At 34.5% G+C, this 16,546-nt stretch overlaps 2 protein-coding genes across 2 annotated transcripts; one reads left to right on the plus strand and one right to left on the minus strand.

Moving 5' to 3' along the window:
- The first annotated feature begins 13,346 nt into the window (after positions 1 to 13,346).
- Positions 13,347 to 13,885, plus strand: LOC118744281 (LYR motif-containing protein 2). The gene is made up of 2 exons (XM_036477182.1): positions 13,347 to 13,482; positions 13,548 to 13,885. Exons 1-2 carry the CDS (start codon positions 13,444 to 13,446, stop codon positions 13,848 to 13,850), a joined length of 342 nt encoding a protein of 113 aa, XP_036333075.1. The 5' UTR covers positions 13,347 to 13,443; the 3' UTR covers positions 13,851 to 13,885.
- Positions 13,886 to 14,062: 177 nt separating this feature from the next.
- LOC118744279 (membrane-bound transcription factor site-2 protease) lies at positions 14,063 to 16,505 on the minus strand. The gene is made up of 3 exons (XM_036477179.1): positions 16,154 to 16,505; positions 15,609 to 16,088; positions 14,063 to 15,556 (listed from the first exon to the last, which is right to left on the minus strand). Exons 1-3 carry the CDS (start codon positions 16,226 to 16,228, stop codon positions 14,459 to 14,461), a joined length of 1,653 nt encoding a protein of 550 aa, XP_036333072.1. The 5' UTR covers positions 16,229 to 16,505; the 3' UTR covers positions 14,063 to 14,458.
- Positions 16,506 to 16,546: the final 41 nt, after the last annotated feature.

Below are 16,546 nucleotides of genomic sequence, written 5' to 3' on the forward strand. Positions count from 1 at the left end.
CAGCTTAACCTACTACAATATACTGACCGCAATTGAGTCAGAGTAACTCGGGGCTCCCTTGCCGATTGAAGCTAATTTTCTGTGAAAGAAAGCGATTGTACTCCGATGACGGCATTCAAAGGACGGGAGTTAGAGAAAGTGGTGACAGTTTACTTGTGAATGACGTTAACTGCATGTCTATGCATTGTCGAGTCCAAAGGATTTTGTACATAATCTAGGAACTCGCTCTTCAGTTCGCAGAGCTGCCTGCTGACGTGCCCTATGTGGAGGTTGCGGCTCAAGCTAGTGCCGTTTTGAGTATTCACGTCTGTAGCAACCTACTAAGAACTCTTTTCTGAGCAGATTATTGTACTCCCATACTGGGAGCATTTGTACCTCACTGCAGGCGATGTTCTGGCGACATCAGATGGCATACCATAGTTGTCCGACTAAGTATGATTTATCGGTGAGATCACGTAAATTACTTGGGACCGTTGCGTTAACTGGCTTGTTACTTTTAGTCTCAGTGCCAGTTCCTAAACCTTAGGAGTTAATTAGTGATCTACAACCCTTTGACGTGTGCCTTTTGTTCCGCCGACTACAAGGAGACTATGGCGCATTGGCTTTCTTAACCTTTTCTTCCACATTAGACCCCCACGTCAACTTCCTATCTATAATAACTCCTTGATACGAGTATTTATTTTAATTTTGAATTTAAATTTTATTATCAAGGCAACGCCATAGAAAAAACAGTAGACCAACACGAAGTTTAGAACAGCGTTATGATACTACTCGTTGGAGTGAACAGTAAAAAAAAGACACAAGTCATATGAGCTGTCATCATTTAAAATTTAACGGCTGCAATTTGAGCGAGGGTAGGTACATATTTGAATAAATGTAAACATTTGTATGTATGTAAGTATGTCTCACTCACTGCACTTTGTCTTGTGGCAGTTCAATGCGACTTGCCAATATTTATACCAGTTTATAATTACTTGAAATTTTTTTACTCACTCATTTGCTGCAAAATCCATTGATGCAGCCGTTGTTGTTATTATTTTCATTTTGTCTCGTTGTTGTTGTTGGCATTGCTGTAGTAAAAGCTATTATTGCTGTGCATTTTGCCTATTCGTTTGTGAAATCTCAGCTTACAAAAGCATATTAAATTTATTTTATAATGAATTGAATACAAGCAGACACGCACACATAGCAGCAAGAAAAAAATGCATAAATGTGTGCGCATTCATACATACTCGTATGTACATTCTATGTTGCAGCAACAAATTTTGCGACAGCAAACATTTCAGAAAAACAAAAAGTAAGAGCTATCTGCAGGCGCATGGCATGCAATGCATACCACTGCAGCAGCTTCTCCACCCAACCTCAGTCTTCTTTCGCTTGCATCTGTATAGATTAAGTATTCCAAAATCTAAAGCTGTAGCCAGCAAGCTCAGGCCAGAGTCTACAGATTTTCGTCTGCCGGTTATAGCTGGAGTTGGGTGTTGCTAGTCTGCCTGAAAGACTAAGACGATCGCATGTGAGCTTCGTTTATAGAAATTCGATAGTGTTTTGGATGCGTACTTGTGACCCGAGGATTTATGTTGCAAGGCGCAAAATGACACATACGTGCACATATGCACATACATACGTGCATATGTGAGTATAGCTAGAGTTAGCATTTTCGCCACAATCACATTACCAGGCAATGGGTATAGGAATTGAAATATGTACTATAATAAATATGCCGCATTTCATCCCCCCCTTCCACAACACCAACAATTCTTATTGTTGATCTTCTTCTCCTACCTACTTCTTTGGTATTTTTATATGGCCGCTGCGCTGGTAGCATCTACTACGCCTTTTGGCAATTCGATTACAAAGCAACAACAACAATAACAACTGGCAATGAATAATAACAAATGCACATACACATACATATGCAACACTCTGAAAACCATATCACATGCAACAAACAGCCAAAGGCATGATTACAACAACAACAGCGCAAGCATGGAAAGTAGTTAAATAAGCAACAGCAACAGCAAAACTGTCATTACCCTGATATTTGATATGCGCTCTCTGGTTTTGACTGCAACTCGGCAAGGCTGCCTGGCAGGCTGGTAGGGCGGTAGGCTGTTAGTGGATCCGGCGAAAAGTGGCCGGTAGGAAAGGAGTAAATTGACAAGAGTGCAGGAATGAGTATAAATCTCATTTTACGTGCATATATACATATACGTTTGTGTTTGTAGATGTGCATATACTGTATGTATGTATCTTGATATCAGAGACTGCAATCGGCATGAAATTGTACATATGTATGTATGTACATATGTGTAGGCAAAACGCATGTAAAGGATATTAGGTTGCATGTTACGAGGCGACAATTTTTAGTGAAAAATATCAAGTAAAATTTGATTAATTAAATAATAGAAGAAATAATTGCAGTGGTATAAAAAAAAAATCATTTAATTGGAAGTTTTAGTTCGAACATTTGATTTGTAGTTAATATCATATTCAAAAATGTACCCATACCTAGAAATGCGGCTGGATTATTTGGAATATAGTAAAACCGAGTACCCAATCCATTTCAATGTCTCTGGTTTCCTTGCACTAATTGCTATTTTATCTATGTTTTTCCCTAATTCAGGCGATTTGAGCGTCTAAGGGTCAATTTCGGAGTGCGTAATTAACTCAGAATACCTCTAGTACATATAATAAAAATTCTACAACGTTTTCAATATCCTAATTTTATCAAGAAAAAATATTGTTTTGAAATGGTTACATAGATCTGTCTTTAAAGTTGTGGTAAAAAGCTATTTTAAAATGGAAAAATTTATTTAAAAGTTTATTTTTATTTTTTTGAAAAAGCAAACTATTTTTCTTTCTTAATGCACCTCAATCGCTTAAAAAATAACTGGGAAGGTAATTATTTAATGCGAGACGTTTTGTGAATATGTTTTTTTATGAATAAGTTGATAATTTCAGGGTGTTATACGAAATTCAAATTATTTGACCATAACTACAATCTATATACAAGTAAGCTGCACGAGTATGTTAGTATCGGAAGAGTACGTCATTAATTAACACTTCTGACGATTACCACTATACGAAAGTAGCATAGTTATACAGGGTGACAATAAATAACCGGTACAAAGTTTAGCATGCGCTGCCACAAATTTATTACATGATAAACAAATTATTTTTTGCAGTTTTTTTGGCTATAACATCAAAACGCGATTTTAACTAAATTCGAGGGTATCCATGATCCATAGGTCGTTCGTGAGACCGGGATCAATCGTGAATCGGTGCGGCGAATAGCTCAAAAGAGCCTACACCTCAAGGCGTATAAATTCCAAAAAGTTCAGCTCCTCTCGGAAGAAAACAAGAGCTTGCAACTGCAAAAATAACGATGGGAGCACATTCTCTTTACCCACGAGAAGCTGTTCACCGTGGAACAGCCGCACAACCATCAAACCTGGTACCTCAGCCATTGTCGAATGCCGTAAAAATACGCACTCGGTTATGGCCTGGGTGGAATTTGGGCCAGCTGCAAGACTCCCCTGGTTTTCGCGGATGAAGGACTCAAAATCAACCAAGCGGTATACCGCCGCGACATTTTCGAGTCCGTGGTGCTTCCGTGGGCGAAGCAGCACTTTGGCGATATGGAATGAACGCTTCAACAAGACTCTGCACCGGCCCGCAAAGCGAGAATAACGCAGAACTGGTGCAGAACCCATTTTCCAGATTTCAACTCGTCTGCCGCATGTCCACCCTACTCCCCGGATCTTAACCCAATGGACTACAGTGCGTAGTCGATTTTCGAGGCCAGAGCATGGCTAAGGACCACAAACACACGAGGCACTAACACAATCTCTCCGTCAAGAATGGGACCAATGGTCTTCAAAAAATCTGCGGTCAATTGTAGAAAATTTTAAATCACGTTTGGCATTCGACGCAAAGGGGTCGCTTTGCAATCGGCTAAATATGTTGTTAATAAATGTCCATGCTACTGCTATTTAGACATAATTTTTGTTTTTTTTGATGAATTGTTTCCGTCTAAAATTTTTATGATAAAAAAGGCTAGTACTCTTTATTTATTTTCACCCTGTACATATGTATGTACATTAGACTTCATCACCAAAAAAGTTGCGGTTTTTCCAACGGGACTACAAAATCTATTATATTTGAAGATGTGCACCAAAATATTTCGCAAAAATATTAAGATTTACGTGAGCTGGGCCAATTTGAAAATACCTCCAAAAATGAGTTTTTTATGCATAAAAATAGTCTCTTGAAGAACTTTTTGAAAAAAGCCCCCTCAGATGGAAAAAACAGATTAGGCTTAAAAAATCTGCATGCAAATATTTAAAAATCCTGTCAACGGAATCGTAATAATGAGATTTTTGATGCTGTTTTTTACATTTTTCAAAGTTTGATTTACGAAACTATGCTGATTTAGACTTATGGGGTATTTTCCCACTATTTTTATTTCTGTGCAAAAAAAAGTCATTCATGTGACAATTGTTTTTTTTCAAATACCAACACACCTTAATTCAACTCGGACTGACGCTCGTTCATCCTCCCTTTCTCTTTCATACCTTGAATGAGTTTATTAGCAAAGAAATAAAAAGAGCGAGAAAATACCTTTCCAATGATGCCTCACAAGTCTAAATCGGAATAGTTTACGTTCAGTTATTCAAGTTTTTCTTATGCCATTCTTTGAAAAAAGTTAGAAAACAGCATAAAAAATCTCATTATTACGATTCCGTTTAAAATTTTTTTTAAATATTTTTATGCAAATTTTTTAAGCTTAAACCGTTTTGTCATTTGAGGGGATTTTTTTATCGTTAAGAAACTATTTTTATTCATATTTTCAAATCGGTCCAGCTCACGTAAATCTTGATATTTTTCCGAAATATTTTGGTGGGCGTCCTAAAATATAATAGGTTTTATAGTTCCCATGGAAACGCAGTACCGATTTTTTTTTTGTATGGAGAGTGATGCAGTCTAATATACATACATATGTACGTACACATAAAGATTCACTATGTATTAAAACTTGAACATCATTCCTACACTCACTCACCTTTATCTCATCGCTGGGCAGCTCCTTTTTTATTTTAACCGCTTGCATATCTGTTGGGCTGTTGTCTGCTGCGTTCGAATTCGAACTTGTTGCTATTGTTGTTAGTTTAGTTGTTGTTGTTGTTGTTGCGGTATTTGGCGCTTGTTCAGCCACTGTTGTAGTTTTTATTTTAATAAATTCAACACTATCGGGTGCAGATTTTTTGGACATACTTTTTTAATGGCAATTAAAAAATTGCAATACAATTTTTCAAACGAAAAATGCTTAATTTTTTCGGGTAAACACTTCACTGGAAACACTATTTAATTAACATTTCTATTACTGAAAGGAAAAAACAAAAATTAATAAAGTAAAATTTTAAATGAGTTCACGATGGATATGCAAGTATGTTTCAAACAGTATTCTAGCCACATATACTTTGTAGATTAAATGTACATTTCTTGTTTTGATTGAATATTTTGAATTTCTATTTTCAAGTTAAATTTGCCAAGGCATTCTAAACTGTAGTGGAATGGTTATATAAAACCATATATGTATGTACACGCACATATGTACATATGTATGTACATATACCTATGTATGCAGGCACACACTTAGTTGCAGATAAACCCCTGAGCAACGTATTTTTTTACACATTGATTTGCGTGCATTTGTTTTATGTCTGCCTTCCCGTCAACTTTTTGGTAATTTAATACTTTCGTTGAAATGTTACCAAGTATCGAGTGACACTTCGCAGCGCTTGGAGAACATTAAAAATATCCGAATAAATGGCATGCAATAGAAGAATTGTCGACGACGAAGTTGGCAAAGTTAAAAATTAAAAACAAAAAATATATATTTACAGATGAAAATGATTCACACACAGAAAGTATGTATGTATGTACATATGTACGTACATAAGTACATCCATATGTCCCCACGAGAATGTATATTTTTGCTATTTTATTTTATTTAATACCATTTACTTTGTCTTATATATTTTATTTTTATTTTCTTTGAGTTTGTTTGTTTTAATTATTTTACTTTATTTTGGATTCATCGATTTGATTTACTAATTTATTTCATTCATTTGATTTTTCTTTTAAATCTACTCTTTATTTTCCACTTTTGTATTTTGTTATTTACACAAATTCAAAGTGCAATTCAAATCCAAATCGGTTCGCTCATTTTAGGCACAGAAAAAAATTTTTCATTGCTGATATTTTCCATATTTCACAGCACGCACGCTGCTTTTAATCCAAAAATAGCATTCTTTTTGATTTGTGCATACATAGGTATCTATTTATTTGAAGAAAACGAAGAACGAAAGCACACAAAATAAAAGAAAATATTTCACTCGCACTTAAATAATTCACTTTGTTATTTTATTAGTTAATTTTTTCAATTTTAAATTATTATAACCTTTTAAAACACTCAACTGTAGTACATATGTATGTATGTATGTATATTTATATATGTATGCACATAAAAGTATATATATATACATAGGAGATTAATTAAAATCACTCGTTCACCCGCCAGATTCAGTGGCCAACCGTACACGCTCACGTTTCGCTTACAAATAAGCCTTTCGCGCCACATTCTAGTTGTTTTGCTCCAAAGTACGAGTATATTTCTGCAGATATTTCACTAGTACATGCCGAGTGAGCCATTCGGTTGCATGCGCATTTTACTCACTCATTCAGAGCATTTTATGTGAGTGAGAAATTCACCCTTGCATTCTCTTACCTTAGCTACAACAAAAGCATGTCAAGAGAATTTTTTTATTTTTAACTTTTCGTTACGTTTCATTTTGCAATTTACTTACATATTTTATTTTATCTTTTTGTTCCGCTGTTCTTTCTTTCTTGCATTTTGGCTTTAGAATGAAATTGAAATCAGTAATGAAAACGAAAGCAAATTGAGAAGAAACTTAAAATCATATAAAAAGAAAATTCATTTCTCTCGTGTATGCATTTACCTTTAAATATTTTAGTAGTTTTAAAAATAGTATTAAGGGAATCGTAGGAGGGAGGGGAGAATGCATGGCGACATGCATAGATTAATTTTCAGTTGGTTGGCCAACGTGGGGCATGTTTTGTACGTACAGTATCGGTCATATCTATAGCCACGCCATTTCAAAGTGATATTGTGTGTCACTTATGTTTATTTCTTTATTTTTAAGAATTTTCAATTAAAATTTAGTTCATTCTCGGACATACCCCATATATACCCAAGTTCAACAATTTGTAGAAAACTACAAAAAAGTGTAACAAATTTTCACCTAAATTTCAAACTTTTTTCTCGGAAGTGATAGAATTTTTTTGAGTACACAGTTTTTTAGCCCCTGTAATTTTAGTCTGATAATGTGCAAATTTCAAGTGGCTACGAATTACCGTTAATTTTTTAGATTTTTTTTTGTCGCATTGGCTTCCATATAATGAATAAACTCAATTTATTTGTATGTATATGGAAGAAAACCGCAACATCCTTGGCGAAAAAAATTCTAAAAAATCAGCGCTAAATTTTAGCCACTTGAAACTTGCACATTATCAGATTAAAATTGAAGGGGCTAAACAACTGTGTACTCGAAAAAATTCTAACACTTCCGAGAAAAAAGTTTGAAACTTAGGTGAAAATTTGTCGCACTTTTTTGAAGAATTCTACAAATTGTTAAACTTGGGTTTATATGGGGTTTGTTAGAGAAAGAACTGTATTTTAATTGAAAATTCTTAAAAATAAATAAATACATATAAGTGGCACACAATATCACTTCGAAATGGCGTGCTATAGATATGACCGATACTGTATGTACATATGTAGATATGTATGTCTTTAAGTAGATATGTACGTATGTTGGCAAATGCCTTTCGGTTTTGTTAGTTAAAAGTTGATAGAGGCCTTTGTTGCTTCAAATATGTATTATTAATAAAAGTAAATATGTACATACGCAATGCTAAAATGCTTTTGATACTTAATTTATACAATATACATTTGTATGGAAGTATGCATATCCATATAACTTCACATTCGATATAAAATACCATTCACAAGGAATATTAAATTATACAATTTATTTATTTGTTGCTTTGTCAATCGGCGTCCGGCTGAAAATCCTTCTATTTCCATATCAAATTGCACATTTGCATATCGACCATTTAATTAAGTGTTGTTCGTGGAAAATAAACAAAATCAAAGGAGATATACATACATATTAAATCAAAAAATAATAATAAAGCTCATACACATATGTACATAAGATATTATGCCAAATGCGAAAAAAAAATTTTTGTTTGAAAAATGCAAATTTTTTGTTTCCTAAAGTTCCAAAAACAACTTATTTATTACTGCAAATTGCATTGGACAACATGCCATCAGCAGCTTTTCTTACTGCCAAATTGTTGCAAGTAGAAATTTTTCTAATAAGAACTAGCAATTTCTGAATGCAAAGCAGGGTGGTCCAAAAACGCATGTGAAAGAGTAAAGTCGAAATTTTGTTGGCGGTGCTAGGCATTTTCTTCCATATAAAAGCAATTGTTGCAATCTTGCAACTTGTACTTTAGCTTACTAAAAATTAATGGAACATAAAACTGCATACCTGAAATGTTTCTAAAAATTTTTAATAAAAAATTTAAATTTTTGGATAAAATTTTTTAAGTTTCTTGGATTTCTATAATTTGTGGACGAAGTTTAAAATGTATATTTATGTGGCGCTGGTTATGTACCGTTCTAGACTTATATAAAAAAAAATTACAAACATAAAATAGATAAAATATTTGTGTATAACACGAAAATGACAGAGTCGCCGTTTTCTGCAGCCAACTTTATTACCTAACACCCTGTCAAAATCGGATTTTGCAACCGCTCAGCTTGACGCCGCGTTGTTTCGGTATGCTTTATACAAATTTTATGGGCATGAGATTTTTTTGACAGAAGACAACGCTGACGCTTTTGTTTAGGTATGTCAGTAACTGGCGTCCCTAAATTGGAGCGCTAAGCGTTGCGTCCCCATCTCATCCATTGCCCATCCGATGCTTTGTTGAATTTCTTCACTGGAAGGGGTTTTTACGTAGCGGGTCTCAAACCCAGTGCTTAACCCATTGCTGGGACAAAAACGAATTTTGTGCATTGTGGGCTGAATGCTGTCCGCCCCGTTTGCTACATCCTTTGCTTACAGTTTTTCTTAAAAAAAAACCCAAACCAAAAGATGATTCTTTTATTTTCTTTTGATTTAATAACTTGTTTCTTTTCCTCTTATTCCCAGCCAATGAAGAATAACCCCCTTATTCTAGAATCCGCATGCTGCAACCCTTGCGGAAACATGTACAGCATTGCCAGCTATCAGTTGTTTTTCGAAGATAGCTGAATGAAGGAAAACAAAGTGGAAAGGAATTAAAAATGCCCTCGTCATGTGCTTGTTTATTGTAAAATTGGTTAATTTTACATATTTTGAGGAAAATTATGGATTCTGATGTATGTATTTGCAATTATAGCAGCAGATTAAGCGGGCGCTATGGCAATGGATTCACAAAGTTATGCGGAGCTGTCGGGCATAGTAACCATGGGCGCATCTATGTCAGCTTCTAGTTGAATTGTTGAACCACAAGCCAGAACTCCTCCTATGCCTGAAGCTCTGGTTCTCAATCCAGTTAATGCAATAACAGCTTCTTCCAAGCCATTGAAAACATGCACTTTGTTAGGTCCACCACCTATTGCACTTGCTTCTGCCTTCGGCCGCGCTTAGGGACTATAACCTTTACTAAGTAGAATACTACTTTCTGTGTTGCGGGGAAGAGGGGCTTCCGCATGTCAAAGGTAGACAACATTTCTCCTGCATATCACTCCGGCTACGCCGTCCACAGTATTTTTGCGCAGAACCCACGTCGAAATTTGCAAAAAAGTGCATAGTGCAAACCGAGTTTATTAATAAGCTAGTGGTAGGAAATTTGAAACATTTATCTTAAATAAAATGTTAATCCTTTTATTACACGGGTATGTTACAAGTTTTTGGATTCGGGTTATGCGTTTGGACACAACAAGCGAAAATCGTTGTACATTAACTAAACCGGACCCAAGTTTCTCGATAAGGGGCAACAAATATTCTTTTTTGCTCATTTATACAAAGCAGTGGATAAAAATATACGTATATGCGAAAGGCAAATTTATCTGTTTAAATGAACACCACCAATATTTCTTGCAAACACACATCGATTTACATCTTTTATTTCGCCTCCGACACAGAATTGTTTTCGTACAAAATTACGCAAAAAAGCTTACTCGCTCGTTTTTAAGCATGCCATTGTTACGAATTTCGAAAGTTCGAAAATACGATTCGGATTGCAGCATACTATTTCTACGATTCGTAGCAAAATCCGAATACGAAAGAGTTGCAGAATAGGGGTGTAAATCCCAAATGGCATATTCAATTTGATAAAAGATGACTTCCATCAAAACACATAAAACGTAGATTTATTTATAATATGGTGTTCACATGAGGCGATTTTACAGGCAACTTTTAGTTGAAACCAAAAATCGCCTGGTGTGAACGGCCTTTCAACTAATCCCGGGTTGGCTTTACATTACATTGGTTTTTGGGTGTTTTTACAAAACTTTCACGAATTTTGTCATGAAACTTGGCGGGGATGTTAAGAATCGTATACACTCTTAAAAGTACATGTAAAACTACTACTGAAAAGTGTTTATTTTTCAACCAGAATCTGTTCAAGTATACGCACAAGATGTTCAAGATTTGATTTTGAACATGAGTTGTTTAAAATATACACATGAAATGTTTAAAATTACAAACATTTTGAAAGTAAAAGTATATTTTTTACAAATAATAAATATTAAGTGCCAGGGGCGCATGCAGGAATATATTTTTGGGGGGAAAGGGTTTATACTTCTAAATATATATCATCAGCAAATACTGAAAATTCGCTCTTTAAAATACATTTATGAAAGTTTTATTTACAGTATGAAATAAATAAATAAATTTTTTAAAGTATCATCAATTGCATTTTATTTACATAAAATTTACAGAGAACTCATTCTATTTAAAACCGGCTTCAAAAATGGGGAGGTTATCAATTATTCGTGAACCGATTCCAATAATTATTTGTTTTACCGGAAAGATGGTACCTTAAGGGTCGTCTCGTAATTTGGTTTAGATCCGATCATTGAATCATGAAAAAATTAACGGTTAAAGATGCACTTAACTTTCAAAAGTAATACAAAATTTTACAAAAAAATTTTGATATAAATAAATTAAATAATTTCACGAAATTTTTACACTTTTTTATTCATTTTCGTCGATTTCTGGTTTCTCATTTTTTAATACTTCGAATAACGAAAATTTAACTGAACTTGTATTTTTATCATGTAGCTCATTTTGGTGGAACGAATTCGAAGTAAGAAAATTAAATATTCGAATGCTTATTAAGTACACATCAGTGGTAAACTTTTTTAGGCTGTAAAGTCTAAAAACCAACAGTAAGTGAGTATGCATTGCATATTTTTAGGACAATGTTTTCATTCGCAGTTAAACTTTAAAGAGCTCTCAAGAAAAAAGAAAAATTCTTACAAAATGACGCACAAGAAATGGAAAATAAAATTTTTTCCATCAAAATTTCTTATATCATAATAAATTTAGCCACAATACCCACCCCTTGTGTGCGGTACGTGACAAATTTGGTATGTAAATGTAAACAGACAGGGTTTAATTTTGCACACACTAGGAGAGGAAACTGGTTACCTCTTTTTATATGCGTAAATTTAAACGAACATTTTTTAGAGGAAATTTTAAACATTTTATGTGTAAACTTCGAAAATGTGAACAATAAATCTTTAAAACTCAAAAAACAAATTTGAAATTTGTTCTACGCCACACATATGATAAGTAAAAGTAAGCAAACAGTGTTTAGATTTGCATTCATTAAGAGAGGAAACTGGTTACCTATCTTAATATGCACAAATTTAAACAAACATTTTTTAGAGTGTATATTTACATTATTTATACCTCTTTTGACTTTATTAGTAATAGTATTTAACTAATTTGTTGATAATTATTTGCAGTTGAACTAGCAAATTTTCACATAAAAAGAGCACTTAACACTTATATTTTGATACCATCTTTGCAATGTTCACATGTATTTTGTATACATTAAATGTATGTATTTGTTTTTTTTTTTTTTTGTTAACAATATAAAACACGTTTAATAATTTCACTATTTGTCTTCAACAAAGTAAACAAGTAAACAAATCAAAATGGCTGTAATGGTGAATAGAAAGAAGCTACCAGATGTTCGAAAATGAAATCGGTACACTTAACAGAAGGGACATTCAACAATCTACTTCTGTTTCATAATGATCTCGATAATATAAGGGAATAAATGAGTACGTCTGCGGCGCTTTACAAAAAAACAAAACTTTGAAAATTTTAATAATTAATTAATAAAAAATTGCGTGATTTTATGCAAATCAATTGTTTTAATAAAAATCAATACTTCGATAAGTAATGAAAAGTTTTTATAAAAATCACGCAATTTTTTATTCAAAGTTTTCGCCTGCCGCACTTTTTTCATAAAAATTGATACTTCGACAAATAATGAAAACTTTTAATAAAAATAACGCTATTTTTATTAAAAATTTTCGCCTACGGCACTAAAAAAAAACAATAGTTCGATAAATTATAAAATTTTTTTATACAAATTCGCGCTATTTTTCTCTTACTTTTTGTATTAAAATCGATAATTCGATAAGTAATGAACATTTTTATTAAAATCAATACTTTGCCTGCGACTCTTTTTTTGTAAAATAAAATTCAATATAAAGTGAAAATTTTCAATAAAAAATCCGCGACTTTAGTTTAGTATTCTCATCATCTGGCAGCACCAGCATCTGTGTTCATTTCCAACACTTCCATGTAATCAAAAAAATTTGTATGGTGAATTGTGAATATTTAAAATTTAATAACTTTTTAAATACAAGCCTCCGCGCTCTGAGGTTTTCGCTTTTAGAATCGGAAAAAGCTCCTCTACACGCCATCATTTTTATTTTTTTCCCCCTAATCCCTTCCAATGAAGTTCGGGTGCAGCCAACTTTTGATTCATCTAATCGCCTCTAAAATTGCCTGGAAATCGCCACATGTGAACACCATATAACCGAAATTTTATATTCGAATAGCCATTCGAAAAAGTCGAAAAGAAGCGGTTAGTCGATTAAGTGAAGTCGACTATTTTCGCAAGACTCTTGGATAATCGATTAATTTATTAACAGCTGATGAAAAGTAATGAAAAAGCGTAGCACAACAAAAGGAAAACAGCTGTTTTTGGAGGTATGTAGATAAGAGATGCACAAACTCGAAGCTTTTGAAATCCTGTTCATATTTTCTAATTAAAACAATGACTAAATTGGCAAAAACGGCTTTAAATTTGAAGCAGGTATTTATGCATATATTTACACGAAAAAAATATCACATCTTACCATGTGACAAATTTTCCCGCAGTTTATGCTGCGCCAAGAGGTGCTGAAGTTGTATCGCGAAATTTTCCGTACTATAAGGCTTGTTCCCGACAAAACCAACCAGCGGGAATTACGTGATTGGGCACGCCACGACTTTCGGACGCATAGTGGCCAGACAGATGAATTGGCTATCAAAATGATGATTCAATATGGACGACGTAGCCTTACTGAGCTGCAGACGAGTTTGGTTTTGAGCGGAGCTGGCAAGGGGAAGACTGCGAATGTAGTATCAAACGATAGTGAGAAATCCAATAAGAAAAATATAAAAAATAATTTGGAAAATTAGTTAATAAAAGCGGTGAAAGAACTTTTGGAGATGAATGGGTCCGGGCCATTTGAATAAATACTAAGCAATTGCTTTTTCTAAAAAGTTTCAGACTTTTTACTCGATTTATTCAAACAAGATTGAAGTAAAAGGGCTGAAATTTTAAGAAGCAATTGCTTAGTTTTTATTCATACGGCAAAATATTTTTATCCATATAATTGAAACGAAACTCATAGATTGAATACATGTTCGTTTATTTGCATGTTTGTGCATATTATTTGGTAATTCAGCAGTTCCGATTTAGTGCCATATGCGACAACCCACAAAAGTTTCTAATCTAACTTATGTATGTATTATTACTTGTACGTAATTCAACGTGCGTACATTACACGAAAATGTTAACTAGATTTAATGCACGCTACTTGCACCTGCAACTACATCTTTTATAATCAAAGTTTACAGCGTTTTGCTAATTAATTATTACGGAGCTTACGTCCGTTTGGTAGAAAAATTATAAATTATAAAATTTATAACCTTAGCAAACAATTATCCGGCTTAGCTTAAAATTCGTTTTAAAAATAAATATTTAGAGTACGATTTAAGTTAAGAAAAGAGCACCTGATCTTTTACTAATATATATACCGCATCAAACTCATCCATAGAACTTTCAATAACGCTGAGCCAAAAAGCAATGTGCCAGTACTAGCAACTAACAGTGCTATGAAATCGCGCTTTGGACGTTCTGCGATGCGTTGGACTAGAAAACTATGCACAATAGTGCTTGTAATGTGATAGCCATCGAGACCAAAGCATGGAATGGCGTTTAAAAGCGCCTGCCCAAAGCTGAAGATCACATTATATTTGAGGAAGAGAGCGTAGGTATCACCCCATTGTGGAGATATATAGGACTGCCGAGGCACAAATGGTGAAATTCGCACAGTACTAGAGACATCAGCTGGATGCCCAATGTAGATTACGTCCCGCAATTTTTTGGATGGGCTATTAGCGCTGCGTGTTGTGCGTTTAAACGTTAAAATCGTGGTTGTGTTGCGCAATAAGGGACGTAAACAGAAGCCACTTTGGCAAAAATTACCTTCATTGGAACTGCTGCTTTTGCTGTTGATACCGCTGCAGAAGCCACTAGAATCTTCGAGGGTGCGTCGAACGTCCAGGCAAACATGTTGGGGTATTTGTGCGTGTTCTGCTGCATCTGTTAGGTCTACAGTTTCTAAATTATTTAGACTTTCAGATACTGATTCGAAGCAGCACAGTTTCTCATTGCGCTCATCACAACATTGAAGCATGCCATCCGCACTATGATGTGATATTTCGATGCTTTCGTCATTGTAACGTATAAAATCGTGCGAAACACAGTATCCAAGGCGTGTGCCACGTAATGAGCGTTGAAGACATTCATACCAATCCGACTCTGTATTTACTTCACAATCGTTTATTTGCGAAACAATATCTCCAACCATAAGACCTTTTCCGGACGAACCAAGCAGCGGTGATTTACGCGACATTTCTGTTACAACAACGCCATGATCAATAGTATAAAATGGCGCCGCTACATAGCTTAACGTAGACAGAAGAATATAGCAAAAGCAAGCGAAGATGAAGTTATGCCAAATACCAGCGCATATTATTCGTAATTTTTTGAACCATTTCAATGCATTGAGATGCTCTGTTGAGATCTCCGTATAGGCAAACGGCAAACAAAGATATAACTAAAAGAAACACAAATTACTAATGATTTCTAGCCAGAACAGCAAAGATTACCTGTAAGCCAAAACCAATAACTGGTATATCCTCTTGCACCGCTGCTAGGGCATGCCCGAATTCATGCACCATTGTGCACAATAGGAGGGTTAACGCATAGTAACCAACCTCCTCTAGCGGCAAATTCACACCAGGTAATAGTATTTGAACTTTTGGTGCGTTTTGTATTAGCACACTGTTTTGAGAGTTTTCCCTGTTTACGCCACCTCCTACAGGCGAAATGCCATTGTGTGGTGCGCTGTTATTTTCTTCATTAAATATTGTTATGAACAATAAAATAATTCCAATTGGTAGCAATGATAATGCCACTAAAACGCCGACCGTGTAAGTGCGCGTCAACCACACTCGCATCCAACCGCTGTTGTTTCCCCATCGCAGCATAGCACGATTGAACGCGGTTGTATGCCAGCGTATACGCATGAACTGCACCGTCAAGCCCGTATTTTTCAGAAATATCTCATAGGGATAGTGCATACAGCTCTATGGAAAATTTACCATATTAATTTGTTTATGAATAGTGCAAAGTGCAGCCGGAAGTGTCTCACCTTGAACAAGCGATCAATGAAAAAACAAACGCCATACAGCACCACTATCACGCACAGGAAAATCCAGGGGTCCATTTCCGAATATTTCGTTTACTTCTGTTCAATTGTTCTGCTTCGCCCAATTTATTTATTTGGTTTTAGTTCCACCATTATAATAAATTGTTATACTATCGCTTATTTTCACGTTGCCTGCAAATGCAAATAATTTCTTTGCTGGTGTGCACAAGTTTTGATTTTCTCGTTTTGTTTTGATGACAAGGTTGACAGATTTGAGTGTTTGTCAAGAAGATTAGCAAAACAAAACAAAGAAATACATTCAATTTATTGGAGATTTGAGCTGATCAGTTTATTGTAAAAATTCAGCAAGCAAAAATTTTTTTTTTGTTTCAATTG

Source organism: Rhagoletis pomonella, unplaced genomic scaffold (genome assembly GCF_013731165.1).
Source record: "Rhagoletis pomonella isolate Grant_MI unplaced genomic scaffold, Rhpom_1.0 Rhpom_scaffold_00008, whole genome shotgun sequence".
In the NCBI taxonomy this organism is placed as follows: Eukaryota; Metazoa; Arthropoda; class Insecta; order Diptera; family Tephritidae; genus Rhagoletis; species Rhagoletis pomonella.

Excerpts from the sequence above, each read along its gene's own strand:
- LOC118744279 (XM_036477179.1), bottom strand. The coding sequence starts at position 16,228 with ATGGACCCCTGGATTTTCCTGTGCGTGATAGTGGTGCTGTATGGCGTT. Across the intron at positions 16,089-16,153 it reads TCATTGATCGCTTGTTCAAG|AGCTGTATGCACTATCCCTA; the intron begins GTGAGACACTTC and ends AATTTTCCATAG. Across the intron at positions 15,557-15,608 it reads TTATTGGTTTTGGCTTACAG|TTATATCTTTGTTTGCCGTT; the intron begins GTAATCTTTGCT and ends TGTTTCTTTTAG.
- LOC118744281 (XM_036477182.1), top strand. The coding sequence starts at position 13,444 with ATGACTAAATTGGCAAAAACGGCTTTAAATTTGAAGCAG. Across the intron at positions 13,483-13,547 it reads CGGCTTTAAATTTGAAGCAG|TTTATGCTGCGCCAAGAGGT; the intron begins GTATTTATGCAT and ends ATTTTCCCGCAG.